Source organism: Curcuma longa, chromosome 18 (genome assembly GCF_044706935.1).
Source record: "Curcuma longa cultivar G26 ecotype Majalengka, Jawa Barat chromosome 18, ITB_CL_G26_1.1, whole genome shotgun sequence".
NCBI lineage: Eukaryota > Viridiplantae > Streptophyta > Magnoliopsida > Zingiberales > Zingiberaceae > Curcuma > Curcuma longa.
The window spans coordinates 589,122-614,990 of record NC_133878.1 but is presented as its reverse complement, the minus strand read 5'-3'; the positions used below and the strand labels follow the sequence as shown (position 1 = coordinate 614,990).

Below are 25,869 nucleotides of genomic sequence, written 5' to 3'. Positions count from 1 at the left end.
TTACTTTATCTTGCTCGGACATAAAGTGCCACCTTTTTTGACGTACGAGCCAAGACCCAGAAAGAATATTGAGATGGTGCTCCATTATTGTCGGTGCTATACTGGTGATTTCCAAAGGCGACCAGGTGAAGATGTCGTGATTTCGAGTGAGACAAGCGATAAACTGCTCTTTAAGCTCAAGTGGCAGGTCAGTTCAAGTGGCAGGTCAATCGCTACCTGAGTAACCCGGTCGGGCTGACCCGACATGATTTGAACTTCTTCCTTCTCCTAGCTTGGTCAGAATAAATCTCAGTCTTTTGTATCCTCCGTACTTTGTAGAGGTCGTCTGGACCATGTCAATATAGCATTTGTGGGTGATATTTTAGTCACCGCTGACAGAGTCAACTTGGTCGTAGACGAGGAATTTCAGTTTCTGGTGGAAAGTGGACATCACCGCACTAAAGGAACTGAGAGTCGGTCTCTCTAAAATGACATTATAGGAGGACAGAGTGTCTACCACTATGAAAATAATATTGCACTGTGAAAATAGTTGGATTTGTCCTAGGGGTTAGATCTCATGTGAATTCGAACAGAGAGGTAGCTATGGGTTGTAGTTCATCTCTGTCAATCTGCATCCTGTCGAAGGTGTCCTTATAAAGGATGTTCACCGAGCTATTAGTGTCGACAAATATCTAAGCCACATTGTAATTAGCTATGGTGGCTCGAATTACTAGGGCATTGTCATGGGAGACGATAATTCCTTCTAGGTCTTGATGCCTGAACTGGATGGAAGGACCTCTGCCCTGACTTCTACTGCTACCGATGTTGTAAGTCTCTAACCATCACCCATGAGCTTTGCAAGTGCGATTAGAGTCTTCATCCGTAGGGCACCAAAGATCATATTAATATCCCCTTAGTAAGTCGTGTTGTCCCAGTTACCCCAATGATCTCGGCGAGCCTCGGGGTTAGCCTCCTGTTGCAGTACTTGACGATCAAGTTGTCGGTCTTCCCTCCACGAGGGTTCGTCGCGACCTGGAGGAGATTTTTCCATGTACTTCAAGGCATCTTGGGCACATGCCTAGTATACGAGTCCATTCTTCTCAAAATCAGCCTTTGATTCAGGTCTTGGTCGTCTCACCATGCATACCCACCTGGCATGCGTCGAGCGACTGGGGTTGGGTATCTTCTGCCCTATGATCTTTTCCATGTACTTTAGATGTGGAACTATGTTTGCACCCTTGCAACCTCACTTAAGACGTGGTTGATTTCTTATGTCAACTGTCAACATTCCTGTGTGTCATGGGTAGACGATTGGTGATACATGCAAAAATAGGTCTGTCGTCCTAACAGGGATGGACTCGGATTTTCGACTAGGACAGGGGCAATGTCGATGACTTGTACTGCCTGCTCATCCCTATGAATAGGGACGTGGTTGAGCAACCGAGGGAGGACCTCCCTCTGTGGTGTGGGTGGGGCAGGCTTCTTATCTAGCAACGAGGTTGTTCTCGCATCGCTCCTTCGGGCGAGCTGAGTTTCTTCTAAATGTATGTATTTGACGGCTCTTTTCAATAGCCTTTGGTAGCTTGTTGGCGGCTTCTTCACTAGGGATTAAAAAAATCCTCATCTAGTAGTCCTTGAGTAAAAGCGCTCGTCAGAATGTCAGAGGGGGACAATGGGGTATCCCAAACGACTTGGTCAAAATGATGGAGGTATTCCCGTAACGTTTCTCGGGGTTCTTGCTTCATCGTTAATAAGTTGAGAGGGGTCTTCTGATACTTCTTGCTGCTGGCAAATTGGTGCAAAAAACCTCCTTGAAGTCTTTGAAGAAGCGGATAGAAGAGGTCGGGAGCCGATTGAACCATTGCTATGTCGATCCTGATAGAGTGTTGAGGAAGACTCAGCGTTTGACCCCATCTGTATACTAATATAGCAAAGAGACATTCTCAAACCAGCACAGGTGATCTTCTGGGTCTGAGGATCCAGTATATTCACCCAACTATGTAGCAAGGAGGCATTCTCAAAACCCGTCTCTAGCACGAGATTCATGCGAATCCTCACTCGTGGTGGCAATGCCTCTGGTGATGGAACCCATAGGCAGCAAAACATTTTCTAATGGTGGCCGCGTCTGATCGCTAGGAAGGACATCCACCATAAGGATCGACAGGGGTTGGGTGTGTCGCAGAGCTTCCTGGACAGCTCGATCAATGAATGGTTGAGGTCATCTCGCGTCAAAGTTACAATTTCCTTGTGGTTCCTTTCCTCAGTGGGGTCGCGGTTGTCGGTGGTATGTCTGGTGTTGATCATCAAGGCATCTTAGCATAGATTCCAACAGAATGTGCCAATTTGTTCCAGCTAGATGCAGTGGGCAGTCAAGCCACCCATCAACAAAACTCCAACTCATACACAGCTACTCCCGTCGATGAAGAGACCTAAGGAGAAACTGAATGAAAGGATTAGATGGGTGCCGAAGATTTCCAGCAAGCCACTTCGACGCTCAAGTTAGTATTGGTAGTAGAAGAAAAAAAAAGTATATGAAGTTGCTGAACTTGCCGAGAGAGCCCTTTCATACCTGTGGGAGAGTTTACATACTCATGAGAAAGGAATCTCCACGTCGACCTGAGGGACGACCTCTGCCAAAGCCGAGGAGATCAATTCAGCGGGTTGCTGACATGGGGTCCCACGTAAGGCACTGAGGGACCAAGTCTGCCAACCTAGTAACCGCCCTGTGGCTTGACATTGCTGATTAGTCATACCTTTTAGCTATATATGTAGACACGAGGGGATCTAGAGGATCGGGCTTGAAAACCTCGTAACTGCCCTGACACGTTGGCATACCTCGCATGTTTGGGAGATTTTGGTAGTTTCTGTGTGAGGCAGGGGCGGTGGCCGAGATGAGGCGTGGAGAGTGGGGCCGCCTAACTAAGGGATTCGTGGTGGAAGAGTTGACTCATCCGAGAGCCGGGTTGCCAAGTTGTTGAGTAGTTGAGGGGTCATATGATCAAGAGGTGGATTGGTTGAGCGGCAGAGAGGCCTAGAGACCGAGACGGTCGAGGTCAAGATGGACAAGTAGCCAGGAGAGATGGAGTGACCGAGAGATCAAGTAGCCGAGGCGGCTTAGGTCGGGATGGCCGAGTGACCAAGATGACTGAGAGACCAAGTAGCCAAGGCGGCTCAGGTCGGGATAGTCGAGAGACCAAGTAACCGAGGTGGCTCAAGTCGGGATGGTTGAGTGGCCGAGATGACCGAGAAATCAAGTAGCAGAGGCGGCTTATGTCGGGATGGCTGAGAGAGCAAAAGTGGTTTAATGGTGTTGTAACTTTCCTGATAGACCATAAAATCTTGCACACAAAATAACAAAAATAAGATGTACCAAGACTTGGTCTTGAATTAGCAATGAGGGAAAAAGTAATAAAGTTAAAATTAGAGCAAAAATCGAAATAAAACAAAAAAACCACTCGCTCAGTGGTTTCACTAAGATTGAGCACCCCTTGCTCTGATATCAATTGTAGGATCGTTTAGGAGTGCTAGAGGGGGGTGCTTCTTGGCATTTTCATAATTTTCAAAAAACTCGTGTAACTTGCGTAAGTAAATCAGAACTTGTAGCGGAAAAGAACACAAATGACACAATTGATTTTACTTGGTTCACAACCACTGGCTACTACTCTAAGGCTCACAGCTAGTAATCGTTTTCGACGTACAATCCACTAAATAACTCTCTTCTTATAAAAGAGAGCTAATCACTTTACAAAATTAATTAGGATCGATAACACGTATACCGACCTAAAACTTTAAGTACAAAAGCAATGAGTAGTTTTACCGACAGAATAGTAATGGATGTACAGACTTCGTTGCAGCTCCTTGGTGTGACTACAACATTCCGGATGAAAGATTTTCGTGCAGACGGTCGTCGTTGAGTCATATTCAGATACTTCTAGAATTTCCCCTTGAGGCTACTTATATGACTGATTTGGGTGCCTGAAGCCTTTCCGAGCACCTCCACGTCATCCCGTTGATCCACTTTCGATGCTGACTCAGTATTTTTCGGGCGCTTGGATGCTGACATGGAGGTTGTCAGATCAACTTTGACTCCGCAACGTCTTATCCAGATCCGAGTGCCTCGAACCTTTTCGTGCGCTAGAGGCTGAGGTGTCCCTACCACTAGGACTTTGCCACCTTACCTACCTTGCTAGCCCGTTCCGCTGATGTCTGGTCACCTGAAACCAATCCGGATGCTTGGACCATCCAATCGCTGGATCCAAATAAGGGCGCCCGGAATACAAAGTTCCAACTCCTCCTTTCCTGCATCACAAGTTAGTCCAAAATCCAAAGCATAACAAGAAAGTAAACAGTTTAGTCAACTGTTTGGTCTTGAATTCAAATTTCTAGTGAAACCCTAAGTCAGACCGACATCTATTGTTCCCCTTATCGGGAACGTGTCCTCATCCACTTCATTTGGAAGAATTTACCTTGTGTCAACCAAGTCCTCCAAACCTGTTACACTTTTACTTAGCCTCGATCCTCGACCTCTAGGTCTTCCACCGCTAGACGTCTAGTCCTCCAGATCCGCCTAGACTTCCGCCTAGTGCTCTTAATTCACCAAGACTTCCTGCCTAGTCCTCCTGACCAGGACTTCCTTGCTCAGTCCTCCAAACCAGATCTTCCACCTAAACCTCCAGATTAAGACTTCCTTTGCTTAGCCTCCATCTAGGACTTTCACTACCTAGTCGCAACTAGAGCTTTCCTATGCTACTTGCACACTCAGTTAAGCTCATCAGATCACTTTATACACTTAACTTGAACCCTTTTCCATTATCAAAATTCAAGTTCAATCATCTGGTGCTCCCTGCACCAACACCTTACATTGGGCAAAGTTATATCCGGTAAGTGTAGAGATGTTGTTTATGTTGGCAGTTATAGATTGCACTGATTTAGAAAAGAAAAAACACCATAAGCTCACGTCAAAGCCAAGAACATAGATAGATAATATGCATCATAAAATATGCATATGAATATACTCTTAATGAGATACCAAATACAATATTACATTCCGTCTTTGGACTAGAATGTAATTTATCAACGATATTCTCTATTTATTGCTCAAATCTTAGTTAGTCATATAATGTGTCTTCCTTTAGACCGACACACTATGTGCATAATTCAAAACTTTATATGAGATATATGTAAATGTCTAAGTCTATAGCTCACAATGACCTTAATCATCTATGTAATATACCTTCCTTTGAGTCGATATATTATGTGTATGTTTTAACAAAATTTATTCCTTAGATATGAGCTATCCTTAAACATATAGAAGATCTAAAAGTAATTTTTCTTTGGACTAATTATTTTTAGCATAGATATATATTTATCGACATAAAATACAACGAATCTACCTAATAATTTTTACTTTGATGATAGTATTAGTTCAATTTAGTACCTACTGTTCTTGACTTAATCACAATCAGTCGATTGCTAAACTCAATTATTGTCAATGGTTCAGTAAGTTGATCAATTAAAAAACCTATTGTGCTTAGGTTTAGCCATAGTAGTCGATTAGTACTTAATGATAATCGATTGATACAAAATCAGCCGATTGCAAAACCTTCTGTGCCCCATCCTAAGACCGATAATCAATTGGTGTCAAACAGTAGTCAATTGATGGACGTAGTCAAGTGCATCAGCCAATCCAAAAACCTTTTATGCACTACTTCGAACACATCAGTTGAGTGTCTCAATCGATTAGTAAACCTTTTATGCCCAACTTTACGCGCACATCAGTTAATTGTTCCTATATGACAATTGATTAATAATATTAGTCGAGTGCCCTAAATTGATTGATAAACCTTCTATTCGTTATTTTTGGCCGAGTCAATTGTCGAAGCACATCAGTTGATTAATATCGATGTAATCTATTTTTTAAGATTAAACACGATGATTATCCCTAAAAACATCGATGATTATCGCTATTCTTCGTGTTCATGAATAAATGTGATAAACTCAATAACATCGTATAATCCTAAGTTTTCTTCTCTAATTTTCAATGATCAAACATTGTTTTACGCTAGTGGAAGAAAATCTAGCGTAAAACTATCAAAACACAAACGAATACCCTAACTTTACAGTTATAAAATCAACGAAACAATCATGACCACTTGATGGAGGTTTTCTAAATGAATTTTAAACTTTATGAACTCAATAAAAAAACATGCACAACATCTAGTATCATCGAAATTATAATAGAAGAAATTATAATAGAAAGTAAAAGCACAACAATAAAGATGATAAACCTGAATGTAGTGAAATTGCCATCGTCTTAGCATTGTCAACTAAATTCGATGATCCTGAGAAGAAGAACAACAGACGGATCTTTGGTAGAGATTTGAGTGACAACAAGATACTCTCCTCACCAATAGGAAGCATGGAGATCTCGAATTATCCAATTCTTTGGGGACCACACTCTATATATAACAATTAACTCAATTCTATTATCATCAGTCCATCATTAATAATAGAACTAGGGTTAACAGATTCTACACATGCAAATTCATATCCAGTAATATAAATTCGCAATCAATATTAATTAGATCACTTAATGGATTTATTTTATAATGACATAAATCCATATGTTACAAAATAATATGTGAGCGCACTGAATATATAGATAAAATACAATAATAAATGTTTATTTTATGTGATTATGAATGTAGAAAAGTATTTTGCTCCTACCCTATCATCTTCTTAGAGAGAGATAATTATGTGGAAGAGATGACTCAATGAATTCTTATGTTGTTTATTTCTGTAAAAGGTGGAATCTGCCACCCCAACGGCCTCACACGGTCGGTCCCACAACTATCTGTGAGGAAGTAAATCGAGAAGCTGCAGTTGATCACGACGAAGGAGAGCATTGTCTCGACTTCGTCAAGATTCAAACCCTTGTCTATTTTTGCAACTCTGTTCTATCGTAACTAACTCAGCTATACCCCGATACCCCGAGGGTCTTATGTTGCTTATATATCATGGTCAAGGGGAGATGAAAGTGATGATAAAAATCTAATTAATGGAGATCAAGTTCAAACTAATATGCTAATAGAGAGATTAGACAAGAGCTTAATCTGCTATAGTATGATGATACTATCATGTGGAATCAGGTGATCCACTTCTTCTGATTTACTTATTGAAATACCTTCCCATAATTCTTGTAATAGCGACCTTAATCTTCCAATTATAGTTAGGAAAGAAGTTAGATCATGTACTCAATATTCTGTCTCGAAATTTATTTTTTTATGACTTCCTATATATAGAATTTTTGTTGCCTTCCTTGCATTCATAAACTACAGTGGTGAAAGAAAGTTGTTGATGATCCTTGATGACATTAATGTACACAAAACAAATAATTTAATATATTCTTCAACCATTTGCCTCTATAGTTCAAATTATAGTCACTCATAGTTGTTAAGAAATTAGTTTTTGAATGTGATCTTATTAGATCATCATATTTTTATTTTTAATAACCGTTTTATGATTTGTATATACATGTTTACATGATTACACATATTAATTGAGAAGATTGTTATAAAAGTAATTAGGCTTGAAAAGTGGTAAAAAGCAAGTGTGGAGGTTTGTGAAGCATTTACCTTGTTGATGGATCAAGTTGGAGAACTAAATTAAGAGCTTACGTGAATTGTATTATGGGTTTATGAATAAAACTTATATGAATAGGATAAGTATATGGAGCGAGTCTAATTCACATAGAATTTTTTTTCCTAATACATTTAAACTTTAGTAAAGGTGGAATTTCCCAAAGGCCCCACACGGTCAGTTCCACGACCATCTGTGAAAAGATAAATCAGCAAATTATAGTTGACCACTACGGGGAAGACATTGTCTCGATTTTGACGAGATCTAATGCATTTAACTTACATCAAGGTATATGAGTCAATTTAATTACTTATTTTTCATATTTCATAAAGAGTATTTGAGTTAGAGAGTTCTAGATCGATGGTGGAGATTTCAATAAGTGACTGACTAAATTGATTTTGAAATCTTAAAGATGTTTAAGTGTTTCAAATTGTGTGGTTGACCAACAATTGTCGTTGTTGATTAACCAAACATAAGTGAAACATATTCCAACCTTTAAGTTTGTACTATATTTAGTTGATTAGTAATGTGCAATTTTTACAAGTGTATAGTTATCGCTAAGTAATAAATATTGTTATCTAGGACCATGAAGTCGTATTAATCCAAATGCAAAGTAGGCTATCTAAATGAATTGAAATCGAGCGAATTGGTTGTGAAAGAAATCAAATTAAGAAAGCAAAAGTGAAGTTGTGAGAAAATTGATCTTAAAGAGCAATTTTAGGATTTTAGTTTGGTCGTGACTATTCTTGATAATGTGGTTGTGATATCTCTTTTACCTCAATGTTAATCAAGTTTGAAGGTGGTTTATCCTAAAGTAACCGATGCTCCCTTTCGAGTTTATACCAATGTATCTATCCAAACATAACTCCTACTTTCACGGTAGCCGTGCTAGGGTGGTCGCTTTCTATGGAGGCACTTGTTACGAGAACCCCACAATCCCCTAGATCGCTACCGTTACTTCGTGACACTGAATTGAGGTAAATCCCTTACGCTCTATGATAGCCAATGACATCCTCGGAAGGGTTTGGATTATTTTCATGAACAACCTCTCAATTCTAGTTGTTATAGGTTCTGAGATCGGAGTTCGTGTTTCGGTTCTTCCTCCTCACCCTAAAGTATGTGCTAATGCTTGTTAAGATCTATCAACATGTTAAGTACGCTAACAACTAAATCAAGGATCAACATATCATGTGATAAAAAAGATAAATATTACATAATTATCAAGTCATTGTCAGATTACTCCCTAATCCTAAAATTAAGAAAACTACTCCATGGAGATGAGACACAAGCTGAAGACATGAAATTAAGTATGCTACAATTCAAATAAAAGAGAGAAGTGTAAGAAAACTCTCGTAGGTGTACAATGTCTTTGGAAGATCTCCAAGCTCTTCGATGGACAAAATCCTGACGGCTCCTTAGAAATAACCCTCTCTTAGGGTTCCCTATCACAAGGAAACCCTCAATATGGAAGGGGAGATACCTTTGATCCCAAATGCCTCAAATAGGTGCCCCTTTTATTCTTTTTATAGCCTAAAAAATTATCAAAGTTTAATGAACTTTCTTAAAACCTTGGGGGCATCGCCACCGTGCCATGACCATGTTGGAAAGCACAACCTAACCGTGTTGGCTTTTGATCAACAGATGTCAACTGAACATGACTGTGTCAGAGGACATGGTTAAATCGTGTTCGGCTCTAGAAGTTTCTCATCGGCCGACAGTAAAGAGCACGACTGTGTCAGAGGACATGATCTATCCATGTTCAGTACTGGAAGTCTAATTGTTGCTCTAATGCTTGTCTTGCTCCACAAGTGATGCACAATCATATTAGGGGACATGGTCAGACTGTGCACCATGCTAAATGCACACTCCAAGGCTTTTTTATTCTGGTTAAGTTTCAAATTCATATCTTGTCGATGAAAACACATAAAGAGTAGTTATCCGAATTAAAAAAATAAAAATAATACAAAAAGATGAAAGTATACGAAATATACTCATGTATAAAATAAACATATACTAAATCGTATCTAAAATATGTGTATGAAACACATACATCAATTAATTTCTTGTTTAGATGACTAAAGCTAACATATTGTGCTTTGTATTTATTGGTAATGCATATTTAGGGGTTAAGAGGTTGAACTTATTTAATTGGCCGAAAGGATCTTTTTATTTGTTTGTTAGGAGACTAAAAGTAAATTAGTTAACTAAATATATATTTCTGTTCAATGAATAGTGAACTAAATTTTTAGTCACTAGAATGGACTAAATAATTTTAACAAGTAAAATTTTAAATACCTAGTGTGGCCCAAAATTATATTTTTTTTCAAATTTTTTATTATATTAGGAAGATCTTTTTCTTATAATTATGAGAAATTTCTTCTCTAGTAAAAAACTATTGTGGAAAAGTTCTAGATATTCTCAATATACTTTGTTCAAGCTCTTGTCGAGTAAATTTGGTCCTTTTGCTATATTAATTTTTATTCTTCAAGGTAATACATGATTGAAATTTTTATTGTGTTATATTTGTTTTTAATCTAGACAATTTATATCTTAAGTGAGGGCTTATCATTAAAGACTTATTTTATTATCTTGTGTCAAGGAGCAATTTGGTATTTTTTTATTAATACATATGTTCAAATTTGGCTCAATTAATTTTAGAGGTAGATAATTTTCTCCTAATTGTCTATTAGGTAAATTTGGAGTAAAACTATAAAAAATATAGAGTAAATATTTGGTGTTTCAAATTATATCATTATGCTATTAATTATTTTATTTCAGTTGTGTATATCTTTTTGTTACTCTGAATTTAAAACACATGCATATATTTTACTGTTGATGATGAATGAATTGAATTTTATATCACTAAAATCTAATATGGTTTTAAGCAGAATTAGAATGTCAGCGCAATTTGATAGCACCAGTTCACTAAAATCTAAAAATAACATAATACAATTTAAATATATAAATAAATATACATTTTAAAGATAATATATTTTAAAAATATTAAATAATTCTTATATTATATGACATCATTTATATGGATCAATTAATTCAATTTTTATAATTTTTTTAAAAATATATAAATATTATCTTTTTTCTCATTTGTTTATTTATGAAATAATTAATTGGCAACTGCGGACCGAAGTTTGAAATGGAAAAGCTCCCCCGGCGGCGACCACCAATTCAAACCTGTCGACGCGTCACGACTCTTACTTTTTCATCGACCGCATAAATCATGTCATACGTACCTGCATCTACCGTTCACTTTTGTCTGGTTTCACATTCGACGGTCGAATCGTCCTTCCTCACAAAAACTTGATGCACAAGTGTCGTATGCGTGCTTAACGAATCCATTAACTGAGATACGTTCCCCCGATTTCTTCGCCAGGCAGCTATTGTGACGAGGAAGCGCCGCAGAAGCCACGGCTTCGGAATTGGACGACCACGATTCACTCGATGGAGAATTCCAACGGGCGATCCGCCAGTTCGAAAAGAGTATGTATCCGGTTTCTTGCGTAATCACTGTTGCTTTTGTTCCTCCCCTCGACTTCAAGTTCAAAGCTGCGACCGAGTCGTCGTCCTTCCTATTTTCGCTCTCCGCAGAGGGGCTTCAGTTAGGGTTTGTTGGGGATTACCCAGTCGGTGATCATGGAGAGCTTGATCGGATTGGTGAACAAGATTCAAAGAGCGTGCACGTCGCTTGGCGACTACGGCGATGCCGAGGGCAAAGGCGTCGGATTGCCCACTCTGTGGGAGTCGCTTCCCTCCGTCGCCGTCGTCGGAGGACAGGTAGTTCCTTTGGTTAATTTGATTATGCCTCTGGTTGATGTTTCTACTGTGTTTGGCCATGTGAGATATGTTGCTTGATGTCCGTTGAGCAGAGCTCGGGGAAGTCCTCGGTGTTGGAGAGTTTTGTCGGTCGTGATTTCCTTCCCCGTGGTTCTGGTAGGAAATTAATTGTGAAGCTCTTGGTTCTTTCTTTATGTTCGCTCTTTTTTCTTATTTTCTTTTCTTTTTTTTCACCGATTTTTGTCCACTATGCTTGATTGCTGCTTTCCTTTTCCTGTTTTGCTTGGAAGGCATCGTGACCAGAAGGCCTTTAGTGCTACAGCTGCACAAGATCGAAGAAGGACAAGTAGAATATGCCGAATTTCTTCACCTGCCAAATAGGAGATTCACGGACTTTTGTGCGTCACTCTCTACTTGCATCTTTTATATTTCGCTTTAGCTATAAGTTATTGTCTCGAACAAGCTGATTGTTTTGGTTTGACTTGGTGCTTTATTGCTTTGTTGCTTTTAAACTAGAATTGAGATCGTGATCATTTTTTTAATAATTGGAAGCCCGTCCTAATACTATTTCTAAAGTATAATCGGCTTCAAGTCAGTAGAGTAATGGCTTGTTATTTTGTTATGGCAAGCAGTCACACTCCATGAGAGTTTTTAGTTGTGAAGTCCAAGGTGAAGTCTAGTCTAATCCAAGATGCCAGAGCTCTTTTGTGGAGGCCTCTTAGATACTTAGCCATGTTGGGACTGAAGTGAGAATCTTTTCCTTTCTCAGCATGCCTCTTTGTCCTAATATCTTTACCTTGGAGGAAAGAAAGCCTTTCCATGAAAGGGTGATATTTTTGAGGTTACTTTGGACTCCCCTCCTTTGTATATCCACGTAGATCAGTATGGTTACGAGCATAGGATAGGGTCCACAGATGTTTAGGCTTAATCTTGGACAAGGAGGCAGAGACCCTTTGATACCCATTGGGAGCTAGCATGGCTAATCTACCTAGAGGGAAGGTGTCTGATGAGGAAGCCAACATTGGTGACTTGCAGCTAGATGCATGAACTAAAATAGGAGAAAGAGAATTAAGAAGTGGATAAGGTTATTTTTTGTATAAGCTACAATTAGGGGTTGAGATATTTTTGCACTACTTCTTCCTTTTTTATCAACTAATTCCTATTGTTTTATCAAATTAGATGCTATTTGGTTGATTCCTCTTTGATCTTTTCTTTCATATGATTGAGTCCCTTCGTATGAAAGACCCCGGAGGAAGGAACTTTTAAGGCTCCTCCATGATTCAATTTTTGCTCAATACAATTCAGTTTAAACTTGTGCGAAACATGCTCTTCCATGGAAACAAAGTTCAAATGTCCTCTTTTCCCCATAGTTGAATGGTGCAATAAAGTTGGACAATGCAACTAGGGTACACAGGTAGTGCAGTAGTGATTAAGGCTGTGCTAGGTGAGATTAATAGCTTAGTTGGGATGAGTGAAATTGGGTTTGTGGCACTACAGTGCGAATTAAGGTTGGTGAGGGGAGGGGAGGTTGATGTTGAGCGACGGTGAGGCAGCTGAGGTCATGCGAGTGGTGCAATTGTGGTTGATTGACCAATGCAATGACAATGGTGAGTGCAAGCGATGTGAGATCGATGAGGAAGATGAGGAGGGAAATTTTCATCATTTCCTTTTCCTTCCTTCTTCCTTCTTCCTTTTTCCTTTTCTCTTGACTACGTAAACTAATTTTTCCCTTCTTTCCCTGCCTCCTTTTTCTCTCCTTTCCCTTCTCTCCTTCCCTTCGTTCCCTCTCGCTTCCTTCATCCTTGGTAAACAAACCTTGAAGGTAAGATTGACTCTTTTACTATTTGAAAGCACATTGACAATCCTAATCCAACGTAAAATGTCAAAACATTTAGATGGAGACCCCTTCTGTACTTGAGCATGCCAGTATTGAAGGGAGGAGTAGTGGATATTGCACTCTCAATTTAGGTCTAGCTTCAAGTAAACATAATTTTTTTTTTGCAAAAATCAAAAAGGGCACCTTTTATTTTTCATTATCATTAGAAGGGTGCCTCAGTTTGAAAAAAAAAATCAAAACAATGCCTATATTATTTTTCATCTAGCACTATTATAGTAGTTTATGGCTAAAATTGTTACAACTTAAAACAAAATTGCTCATACTTGGTCAAAATTGTGACACATGAAGCACTATTATATCAAAAATATTCTTTTTCAACTTAATTAAAATTGTTTCAACTTGTTCAAAATAGCATCAACTTAGTCAAATTTGCTTCAATAATGTTATAACAATTTTGATCGAAACTGCTAGAATGTGTAGTAGCTTTAGCCAAAATTTTCTATAATGTAAAGTAATTTGACAAAATTGTTTATAGTTGCTTTGTTCAAAACTGCTACAATGTGCAGTAGCTTTGGCTAGAATTGCTACAACGTACAGTAATATGACAAATTGTTTGTAGCAATTTTGAACAAAGTTGTTACGTATAGCAACTTTGTTCAAAAATGCTTCAACGCTAGAATAAGGATAATTTCGGGATTAAAAATGGGATGAGATGCTGCTATTTTGACTATATATATATATATATATATTTCGAATTAGGGTGCCCTTTTGACAATAACCAAAATAAGGGGCGCTCTTTTGATTTTTGCCCATTTTTTCTTGATTTGTTATGTACTGCATTTAATTCTTCATGAAACAAATAGGGGAGTAGGAGTGGTGTTTGCCATTTTCTAGATCATCATATGTCATGCTACTTTATCGATATGGATGTTTATTTAGAATACCATGAGCTTGTGACTGTCATCAAGCAAAATAGAATTTATTCCGCAATCTATTGTGTAATTGTAATATGCAGAACTTAGTAGTTTTGACTGCCTTTGTAAACTTTTTGCCTCAGATTCTTACAGCAATTTTCTTTGTCATGATTTTGTGTTTCCTTGTCCAATCCAATGTTTTCAACTTCGCCATCATGTTGTTTCTCAAGTAAAACCACAAAGGAAAACTTGTAAACCAGTGGTTCTGATCACATATATGCTTAGGAAGATCTCAATTTGTGCCTCTAATTTAAATGTTTATTGAATATTGTTTAACAATTTTGTACTTATATTAATGTAATTGTCAATTCAAATTTTTTACTGATGACGTTGTAATTTCTCATGCTTAGCTCTTGTGCGCAAGGAAATTGAGGATGAAACAGACAGGGTAACTGGAAAAACAAAGCAAATATCTCCGCATCCAATTCATCTCAGCATTTATTCGCCAAGTGGTATTCCTTTTTGTTCGTTACTTGATGGATGATTTGAAGAATTTTCTTGTTTTTTCCTAACTAGATGCAATAAGTACTATGGAATTTCTTTTCATCTATTACAGTAATTTTTGTTGATATTTTCTAGATAATATCTTGGGCCTCCATCATTATAGAATTCTGTATCCTAGGAAGATAGGAAATTTATCCCTTTTTGGAGATTATTATGTATTTCAATGTAGACCAAATTATTCACCATATATATGCAACGTATTTCAAGAATACAGGATGAACCAACCTTTCCTTGAATATATCAGCGTACTATGATGATGTGAAATGGACCATGGATGCATCATGCATATAAAGGATTCTGATATGATGTGAGATAAATATTAAAACTAGGAATATATGGTATTATCAATATTATGCACAGATGTCAAAAGTTGGACTGTTTTAAAGCAAATTGTTAGTAAGACATTTTCATACCAAAATGTATGGTTTCCAACTTCATGATGGAAGCAAGTTATTTAGGGAACTTAGTGCCTTAAGAATAGAAGAAAATAGCAACAACTACGACAAATGAAGTACTAAGATCAGCCTGACTGATTAATCATAACTTATCAAGTTGTCTTGTTATATATGAAAAGTACTCCAAATATAATAAATTCCCAACCTGTGGCTAAACTACCAGAGTTTATGGAATTTCTGTATACAAATGCAAGTATTCATTTCTATGGTATACTTTTGGCAAACATGTTCATCATATTACTTTTTGATGGAGGCGTATTCACCTTTTCCTTTTTATGTTGTGTCACTTTTAACCTTTTTTGTTGATCAACTGCTTGAAAAATTTCCACTCACATTGATATCTGTTTCTTGTGCAGTTGTGAATTTAACTTTGATTGATCTCCCTGGGCTTACAAAAGTTGCTGTTGGTATGGACTCTTTTCTTCTGGGATTTTTTTGTACATCTTTGAAGATTCCTTATCTAACTCATAAATGACTAATCAACAGAGGGTCAGCCAGATAGTATTGTTCAGGACATTGAGAATATGGTTCGTTCATATGTTACCAAGGTATTCATTAACCAGCTAGTGAGACATTTGTGAAATTGGTTATTCTTTAAATTCTTTCAAATTTTCTAGAACACACAAATTGGATTCAAATTCTATAGTATCAAAACATTTGCTGTTCTTTCAAACACCTTTTTTTTCTTGCTAGTATTTCTTTTTTATCTCGACAGTTTTTTTGGGGGCGTTCTAACTCACAATATTCTCTTTTTTATATGAAATCAAACACACAATTATCTTCACTTTAGATGCCACACTAAGAAAGAATGTTACTCATTTTTCTCACAAACTAGTTGAACTAAAATATATATTTTAAGAACAAGCAGCTGTAAAATATATTAGCTTTGCTCAAAAGAACAAAACAATAAGGAGCTTGATTAGCTTGATCAGCCTATGAAAAATATAAATTGGGAATTGAAATCAAGAGCTTGATTAGTTTGATCAGCCTATGAAAAATATAAATTGGGAATTGAAATCAATCTTCAGGGAATGGTAGTCCAAGTTATAAAATCAGTCGAGCTGTTTGCTTGTTCGAATCCCAAGTAAAATTGGTAAGATTGTCTATCAACGGATATAACTCACACTTTTATTCCTTGTCAGAAGCATCAATAATTGATATATGATATCACAAGAAATAGGAAAAAAATCAGGTAGATTAAATAATGAATAATCAATTATTCATTTTCATAGCATCTAATTTTGTATGCTGCTAAACTGAGATGTGGTTGTAGCAAAGATTTAAAATCTGTGCAAGAGTTAAATCTGTAGCAAAGCTTTAAAATCTCATTCCTAGCAAGAGTTTTAGTGGTTGGTCGAAACAATAGAGTTTTGGTATCATGTCAAAGAGTCAAGACATGATACTAGTGGTGAATTGGTGTGTCAAATAGCTGCATATCTAGACAAGGTATGTCGGGGCAAGGTTTCAAGTATGATTCCAAAATGGAGTATACGTTCCTAGCTAGAATGATATGGTTTTAGCATTGTGTTGTGCTAACACTTGGCATGGTTGCATTGAAGCATGCTGAAAAATTTGGATTTTATTCCTTTAATACTCTCACTTAGTTTATTTACTTATACAATAAAACTATATGTAACTATTAAATAGTCAAATAAATTAAATTTATTGTATGATATACCATATCCATACTCAACACATTTTAGCATGTGCTAAGAATATAAATGGGTTTCAATTATTTAATCCTTTGTGTGTGTGTGTGTGTGTGTGTGTTTGTTTGTTTTTGTAAAGACAATATCAATGTGTAATTAAATTAAAAATTATTTTATTATTTTTACTTCAATATGTCTTTAGATGAATTCATATATGTTTTACTTCTGTAATCTTTTTCTACTTGTTTATGTATAAAAATGATACAACAACAACAACAATCAAGGCTTATCCTATTAGGTGGGGTCGGCTATATGGATCTTTCAACGCCATTGGACTTTATCCCCTACTATATTATCATCTATATTTAAATAAATTGAATTAGAGTTTTAGATATATTAGTTTACAAATAATACATATTAATTGAATTCATGTTGATGTTGTCTCGACATAACATGGTACTTATTGGCACAATCGACACATCATGATAGAGATTATCTTGTCACTATTGGATTTGGTAATTTATTAGAGTAGGATGTTTGACTATAACGTTGATACAATATGAGATTTTAAACCATGACTGTATCATCTCTATATGCGCATATAAATACAACAATAACAAGCATAAGTAGGATCTTATTACTCTATTGCATTCTATGCAAGGGCACATCAGTAGTAATATTTAAATCAATTAAATTATTGTTTTAGATTAACAAAGTTTTTTTTTCATCTCTTTCCACTTTAATCAATTCAAATCTTTTATTTATAAAATCTATTGGTTGTAGTTCAATGCATCTATATCATTTTAACATATTTCTCATTATATTATTGTTTATTAGAGCTACTCCTAATTACCCTACCTAATTACCATGTTAGTATAATTTATATTATCTATTCTAGTGATCTTGCACATTCATCTTAGCAATCTCATTTCTACTATATTAGTTTCTTTTATACATGTTCTTTCTGATAACGGTACTGTTCAACTATCCATTTGTTTGTCTTAGTAAGGATATTTTGAATAATAGATGCAAGATATCTAAAACCCACAAGACTTTATGTAACATCCATCTTAACTACTGCCATAATCTTTACTTATTTTACCTACATATACATTATACTGTTACAACTTCATAAATACATCCCTATATGTTTACAATATGTCACGTGGGTCCTCTCACTTTCTTTATCTTGGTTCAAAGATAGGAGGTCTTAAAGACTTAGCTATTTTTACCGTTCCACTCTCTAATTGAGTCGAAAAACAAGACTTGCCGTAGTTCTTTTTCACATCATATCCTCCATGTCCGAAACTATTCTTCCTTTTGATAAGTGCCAATGATGACTTCTGTGTTTTCTTCCTTGATTTTTTCTCTCTGCAGTATCGAAATCTTTCTTAGCAAATTGACACTAACATTTTTTTATTCCAGTTGGGAATCGAAATGTTGACTCAAAATGAACTTTTCTGATTGAGGTTTTATAAAAGGGGTTTACAATCACATATAATGAGTTACTTTCCAGTGAATAATATTTTTCTTCTATAAGTTGAGAGTTAGTTTTTTGTGGTGCAATTTTTTTTTGCTAACCTTGCCTCATGCCTCTTTCTAATTGAGCACTAATGGCCCACATGTACATTAAGAAACATTAAGGATTTCAGTTTCTAACAAAGAGAGGATCCATGAATATATTTTTCATGAAGCCCAAATGCATTTATGCAATTTGAGGCAGCATTGAGGCAAACCATATTAAAATCTTTGGTAAAGTATACTTTCATGGCAAAGCATGAAAGCAAACCATATCAAAATCTTTGGTAAAGTCTACTTTCATGGCAAAGCACGAAAGATGAGATCTTTGCAGAGATGTGAGGCAGTAACATCCCTCGTGATGGTTTGACCAATTAATCTGCCTTTAATAAAGTTTATCTTGACTAGTAACTAGTGAGTTCATGTAGAATTAATATTTGACCATGGTTCTTTTTCAATTATACTAACAGAACTAATATTATCTTTTATCTTTTGATCTTGTTTGGTTATACTTTATCCATGTACTCTTTATCTCATTTGTGCTGATTTTTCATCTGGTTGCTTTTTATTTTATAAATTATTTTATTCAGTATCCCATAATTGCAAATCATATATCTAAAATTTGTCTTGCAGCCCAACTGTATTATACTGGCTATATCACCTGCCAATCAAGATATTGCAACTTCTGATGCAATGAAGCTTGCTAGGGAAGTCGATCCAACAGGTGTGTACATAGATTAAGGTCATAGTTGTAGTTTGAAGCTATTTCAATTGGACAAATGAGATGGTTGTTTTGAACTCTTATTAATGTTTTGGATGTTGGCATTATTGAAGCACACTGCACCATCATGGTTCATTAGAGAAGATTTCCTATTTAATGAAACTTATTCTAAACTATATGGTTTAGGGGAAAGGACATTTGGAGTTTTAACAAAGCTAGATCTGATGGACAAAGGGACAAATGCTCTAGATGTAAGATTCTGATACTTCTTCATAATTATTAAAAAAAAACAGATTTTTTTTTATGCTCAGTAGGTGCTGAGTTGTTTTTTTTTTCCCTTTCTATTTGAAGGTTCTTGAAGGAAGATCATATCGGCTACAACGCCCATGGGTCGGGGTAGTTAATCGTTCACAGGCTGATATTAACAGGAATGTAGATATGATTCTTTCTAGGAGAAAAGAACGTGAATATTTTGCAACTAGCCCTGACTATTCACATTTAGCTAGTAGAATGGGCTCTGAGTACCTTGCGGCACTCCTTTCAAAGGTAAATTACTTGAACACTAATCTGGGAGTAATGCTATTATCTGATGGTGGATAATGTAGTGTTCTAAACTGTTGGAATGTGTTTTCAGCATCTAGAATCTGTAATCAAATCTCGTATTCCAAGCATCACATCCTCAATTAACCAGACCATAGATGAACTTGAGGCTGAGATGAACCATATTGGTAGGCCTGTTGCTGTGGATGCAGGGGTAAGATAAAAATGTCCTCATTTGCCTTGATCCATTTAAATAGAAATCTGTCAAATGATTGTCATTCCTATTAGGCTCAATTGTACACTATACTGGAACTCTGCCGAGCTTTTGATAAAGTATTCAAAGAACATTTGGATGGAGGGTAAGTGTGTTGTTTCTTTCTATCATGATCAAATTAATGATCAATGTGTTGCACGTCAAATGCCAAGTAAATAGCAAATCATTTTCATCTTTACATTTATTTTTATATGTAACTTTAATAAAATAAAAAATATTGAATTTATTGACTCTGCTATTTTTATTTGTCAAATTTTAAATAATCTCTCATTTATGAAGTTTTCTATTTTCCTTGAAACCTAAAATCGTTTGGGCTTAAATAAGATAACAAACTAATAAAATTTTCTAATGTTGATTTTTTTTTTCTATTTACCTATTGAATATATAGAATATAATGAGTATTGTTATTATATTTAAATTCTAAACCCAATATGACTAGTGGGAAGCATATTGGGCACCAAATTATTCAGTGAAAATGATGCCCAAAATCAGAACACTTGAAGATGCCTGCTATTGTTTCTTCATGTGTTATAGGCTAAATTATCTGTTTTTTCTTTGAGTACCTTCTACCTGCACATCCTTCATGAAAACATTTTCCTAAAAGGTAAACAAAGCCGCATGTTGCTTGTGAGTTGTCTTTTAGGCTCAATAAGTAGGCAGGGGTTTGGTCAAATTTTGCGGAAAATCCAACCTGACACAATTTTCTGGTCATGTAAAAGAATATGGACCTCATCCCAAATCCTGTTCGGGAGAAAAGAAGACGATTATATTTGGTTTTGGCTCGTCAAGTTCTGTTTTTTTCTCAAATCAATTTTTTTTATTCCAAATTAAATTAGGATCAAGGTGTCCAATTGGGTAGGGTTGGGTTGAATGTTTTAGTCTATTTAATTTTCTTTCTGTAGATATTTGTAGTTAAATAATTCTTTTATTATTAGTTTTATACCAGGTAATTTCATATGTCAAAATTAAAATTCAACCAGTAAGAATCACGTTAAATAAAACCTGAAATTATTACCCAACCTGGAAAAGAACCAGAATTTTTTGTTTTGCTGAGGTTGGTGTAACCTGACAGATATACAATGCATATTTCAACAGTTTGAACCCAACTAATTTTTAAATGTAATCCTATCTTCAAATTTCATCTTCCTGAGTTGAAATGAATCTTAAATCAAACATAGAGGTGCCTACTATTGATGAAGCTTCAATTCTCGTAAAAGCTTTCACCTTTTTGGTAGACTAGAAATTTAACAATTTTCACTATAGTTTAACTATAAATTATATTGAAGATGGGAGAATGATGAAGTTGTGAATATTCATGTGAGGGCAGTGGTGTTACAAACATCTAAATTGCTATGTTGCAGGCTGACTTGGTGTTCAACGCCATTCAGTTCAAATTCATGTGTAAAATTAACTTTATTCCTTTGACAAATAATTGCTAATTTGTTTTTCATTAATTCATTCTAAGTAACACTATATTCTTTAACACAGGTCAAGCACAGTTGATTTAGACCATATATTCTTGACTCTTGCCTAAATAAGTACAGATAAATTCCAACTAAACTTGAACTTGTTGTATGCAAAGTACCCAAGCCGTTTGGGCTTTTTCCAATTTTGTCCTGAATTCCATCTAAACTCAAACTTTATTATATGCAGAGTTTAATAGTCATCAGCTTTTATCTCTTTTCATTTAGAATATTAGGAAATAGTATACACTTCCCATCCACATGTTCAAGGGCGTATGTTTTTGCGGTCATGTTCTGTTAGGAACAATTCTGAGTTAGGTATTGACTATCTGCAATGAGTCATTCTTAGTAGTTTAAAACATTGAGAATGTTCCAATTATTTTCCATGTTAATTGTTTAATTTATCATATTGGTTCCACGTTCCAATGGTGAATAAATGATATTTGTTCATTGGAAAATTGTACTTCTCAAGCACAGACGACCTGGGGGTGATAGGATTTATGGCGTATTTGACAATCAACTCCCAGCTGCTTTGAAAAAGCTTCCTTTTGACCGCTACCTGTCTTTGCAAAATGTCAAGAAAGTGGTCTCGGAAGCTGATGGTTATCAGCCACATTTAATTGCTCCTGAGCAAGGTTATCGGCGTCTAATTGAAGGTGGACTTTCTTATTTTCGAGGCCCAGCTGAAGCCTCCGTTGATGCTGTATGTCACTTTTTGGGTATCTTGATGATTATATATTTTTTCTGTTTCATAGCTGAGATCACTCCAGTATTGTTCGAAATTTTGGTTAAGAAACTACGAGTTGCACTCAAAGAGCATTTGTTCATATTTCAGGTGCACTTTGTCTTAAAGGAACTTGTAAGGCAATCAATAGGAGAGACTCAGGTGGGAATTTATGATGTTTTTTATTATCTTAAGTAATGTTTATTCCCATGAAATAAGAAATCAAATGCGAATCTCTTAACCAACAGGAGTTGAAAAGATTCCCCACCTTGCAATCAGAATTGGCTGCAGCATGCTATGAAGCTTTGGAAAGATTCCGTGAAGATAGTCGAAAGACTTCACTAAGGCTGGTTGACATGGAAGCATCATACTTGACAGTTGACTTCTTCCGTAAGCTCCCACTGGAGGTAGAAAGGGGTACTACTGGCCCTGCTGGTACTAATCCTTCTACCAATAATCCTCCTGGTGTAACACCTGCCAGCAATAAACATCCTGGAGCTAATTCTGCTGCTGCTACAATTGATCGTTATGGGGATGGGCATTTCAGGAGGATAGGATCAAATGTGTCAGCCTACATTAGCATGGTATCAGAAACACTCCGAAACACTATCCCGAAAGCTGCGGTTCACTGTCAAGTCCGAGAAGCAAAACGATCCCTGCTCAATAATTTCTATATGAAAGTGGGGAAAACAGAGGTAGCCCCTCTCTTCAACTCATTACTTGATCTCATATTTTGGTCCCTCTGGTCAAGATACAGCTGTAATGCTACTCGTGTTGCTCAGGGAGACCACCTCGCAAAGCTTTTGGATGAGGATCCGGCTTTGATGGAGCGCAGGCTGCAATGCGCAAAGAGGCTGGAATTATACAAATCTGCAAGGGATGACATTGAGTCCGTTTCGTGGAGCAGGTGATATCTTCTTATCAACTGTTCAAGGTTGAATAATACAGCAGTGAATGCTTCACTGAATTTTATCAGCTTACTTTGAATTATTTTCTCCTTCTATTTGTATCACATTTGCACATTAGTTGCAGTTATTATTCTCAAAGTTCAGCTACTGTATATTATATCCGAATTCTGTATTCTCCTGTTTTTTATGTATATTCCACCATTCATCATATTTTCTTGGGGTTTAGTACAAAAAGTTGTGACAGAATTTAACCCCTCACTTTCTCTTACTTTAGAGACTTAAGTATTGGTTGATGTGTGTTTTAGTAAATGCCTGGAATTTTTGACAGCCTTAAAGTTAGGATCAGGTTAATCTATTTCCCTCTTGCATTTGCTTTCGATAATATATATAATATGGAGATCATAAGCTCCGAGTTTGCCCTCAATGCATTAGTGACTGCTGCACGCTTCAAACCACTTTGGGATTTACACGGACTTTAAGTAAAATAATTCTATTAAAATAAGGGTGGTCGATTACCGTGGAGAATGGAAGTAGCAAAGAAAGGAGGGAAAGGAAACAAAAGAACGGAGGGAAGTGGAACTGGAAATTTTTGTTTGCTCGCCCCAGGAGTAGAGGAAGGGGGCAAGAAAAAAAAAGAGAAAATTATCGATTATCCTATCTCGATAAAAAAAAAAAGTGAAATACACATGGAGGTCCCTACGTGTCCAACACAAATAAATAAATAAATAAGAGATTTAGAAGTTGTTGCCTTCTAAAATTTAAACAACATTTTAGAATAAAAATTTAATAAATTATTTAAAACTAAATAACAAACATACAAAATAAAAAATGCCTTTTATTATATTAAAAAATTACAAATTCTTGATTAGTGTTTATTAGTCAATAGACTGTTGTATACATAGCAAGTTTAGTTAAATCTACTATATTAATCTAAATTAATTAAATTTCAAAATAACCCTCTTAGATGTATTTCATGGATCAAAATTACTCAAATTTTGAAAATGACTTCTCCGTTATACTTTCTAGATCAATTTTGACTAGTTTAATTTTATTATATGAATCTAAATTAGCTAGTCATATTTCAAAAATGACTCTCCCCCTCTTGTTTCATATCTTTAGTTTCCAATTTTGACCAATATAAATCTATATTACAATTTTAGCCAATTTTTTTATATGGACTTAAATCTTAATTTAATAAATGACCTCTTTATTGTATATGATTCTCTTATGTTATATTTGTCACGTCTCTCATGCTTCTACGTTCTTGTTGTTATATCATATCGAAATAATAGTGTTCAAGCGCGTGGCAATCCTTGATGTTAGAGATCTTGACGACGAAAAAGTCATGGCTTATAACAAGGTTCATCATATCCCTTCGAAGCTTCCATAAAGAGAGTAATACGCGCGTCTCCAAATAATTAATTTTCTTTCCTAGGATTAGTGTGGTCAAACGAGTCAATCCATGACGGACATGTGAGCAATTACGATAATTGCCCACGAAGTGCACGTTGTGCACTCTGTGTGATGCACTCCGTGTGGACCTCTCCCTATTAAAAGGGAGAGGAATGCTCTGAGAAAGGCACTGAGGAGTGTGCGTCTAAGTTCAGAAGCACCAAAACAGAGAAGAGAGGAACGCTGCTGGAGAAGAGGAAAGGAATACCGATCGGAGGATTTGGTTTGTGGAAACCTGAGGAACTCTCCTTCAGTGATTCCTCCTTCGATACAAGCGATCCAAGCTGAATTTTCTTGTAACAACAGGTAAACTTAGAAATGTTTATAGTGGTATCAGAGCCAAGTTAGAATGTATTACCTGTTCGTTGTCTTTGCCCCGTTTTTGATTTCTCTTGTCTCTGTTATGGTCGACGAAACCATCGGCCTGTCTCTGTTTTAGCCGGTGACGCACACGTATAGTCACGCGTGACACGGTGACGCCGACGAAGTGTCCGGCAAGCGCAATCCCTGACGCCAACGAGGCAGGCGGGAAAGCAGCCAGCGGCAAGCAATGCTCACAGGATGATCTATGGCTTGGTCTTCGGCGCAGGCGGTGAGGCCGACACAGGCGGAGAGGCCGACGCAGGTGATGAGGCCGGTGCCGGCGAGGCTGGCGTAGGCGGCAGATTTAGAACAAACAAGCATGGTTTTGGGAACGAACAAAAAGAGAAAAAGAAGAAGGTGGCAGCACTGTATTTGGGCAAAAAGAGCAGAAGCGTGCTTTTAGGACACATACAAAAAAAGGGGTTCTAAGGCGTGGATTCATAGTGCACTCCTTAATTAGGGCGGCAGATCAAACACATGCACTCCTTAATTGGGACAGCAGCGTACTTTCAATTGGGTCAGCCCAATTAAAAGTATGGAAGCCCGCCCAAGTTCATATTTGGGCACAGTAAAAAAAAAGAAATGTGCACTGATATATAATTTAGGGCAGACGGGCATGGTTTTGGGAACAAACAGAAAGAGAAAAAGAAGAAGGCGACGACATTGTATTTGGGCAAAAGAGTAGAAGCGTGCTTTTAGGGCACACAGAAAAAAAGGGTTCTGAGGCGTGGATTCATAGTGCACTCCTTAATTGGGGTGGTAGATCAAACACGTGCACTCCTTAATTGGGGCAGCAACGTACTTTTAATTAGGTCAGACCATTGGATCAGCCCAATTAAAAGTATGGAAGCCCGCTCAAGTTCATATTTGGGCACAGTAAAAAAAAGGGAATGCGAACTGATATATAATTTAGGGTAGATGAGCATGGTTTTGGGAACGAACAGAAAGAGAAAAAGAAGAAGGCGACGACACTGTATTTGGGCAAAAAGAGCAGAAGCGTGCTTTTAGGGCACATAGAAAAAAGGGGGTTTTGAGGCGTGGATTCATAGTGCACTCCTTAATTGGGGCGGCAGATCAAATA

General features: G+C 36.7%; 1 protein-coding gene across 1 annotated transcript; it reads left to right on the top strand.

The window, feature by feature from the left end:
• Positions 1-11,051: 11,051 nt before the first annotated feature.
• Positions 11,052-23,130, top strand: LOC141812098 (phragmoplastin DRP1E-like). The gene is made up of 15 exons (XM_074700145.1): positions 11,052-11,406; positions 11,499-11,562; positions 11,697-11,804; positions 14,568-14,669; positions 15,533-15,583; positions 15,663-15,724; positions 18,977-19,067; positions 19,251-19,315; positions 19,416-19,610; positions 19,699-19,818; positions 19,893-19,963; positions 21,819-22,044; positions 22,177-22,227; positions 22,314-22,760; positions 22,848-23,130. Exons 1-15 carry the CDS (start codon positions 11,266-11,268, stop codon positions 22,974-22,976), a joined length of 1,923 nt encoding a protein of 640 aa, XP_074556246.1. The 5' UTR covers positions 11,052-11,265; the 3' UTR covers positions 22,977-23,130.
• Positions 23,131-25,869: the final 2,739 nt, after the last annotated feature.

Bases quoted from the DNA above. Each gene is read 5' to 3' on its own strand.
- LOC141812098 (XM_074700145.1), top strand. From the start codon at position 11,266: ATGGAGAGCTTGATCGGATTGGTGAACAAGATTCAAAGAGCGTGCACG. The intron at 15,725-18,976 runs GTATTCATTAAC...TTTGTCTTGCAG, and splicing joins TTCGTTCATATGTTACCAAG to CCCAACTGTATTATACTGGC. The intron at 19,068-19,250 runs GTGTGTACATAG...TATATGGTTTAG, and splicing joins TAGGGAAGTCGATCCAACAG to GGGAAAGGACATTTGGAGTT.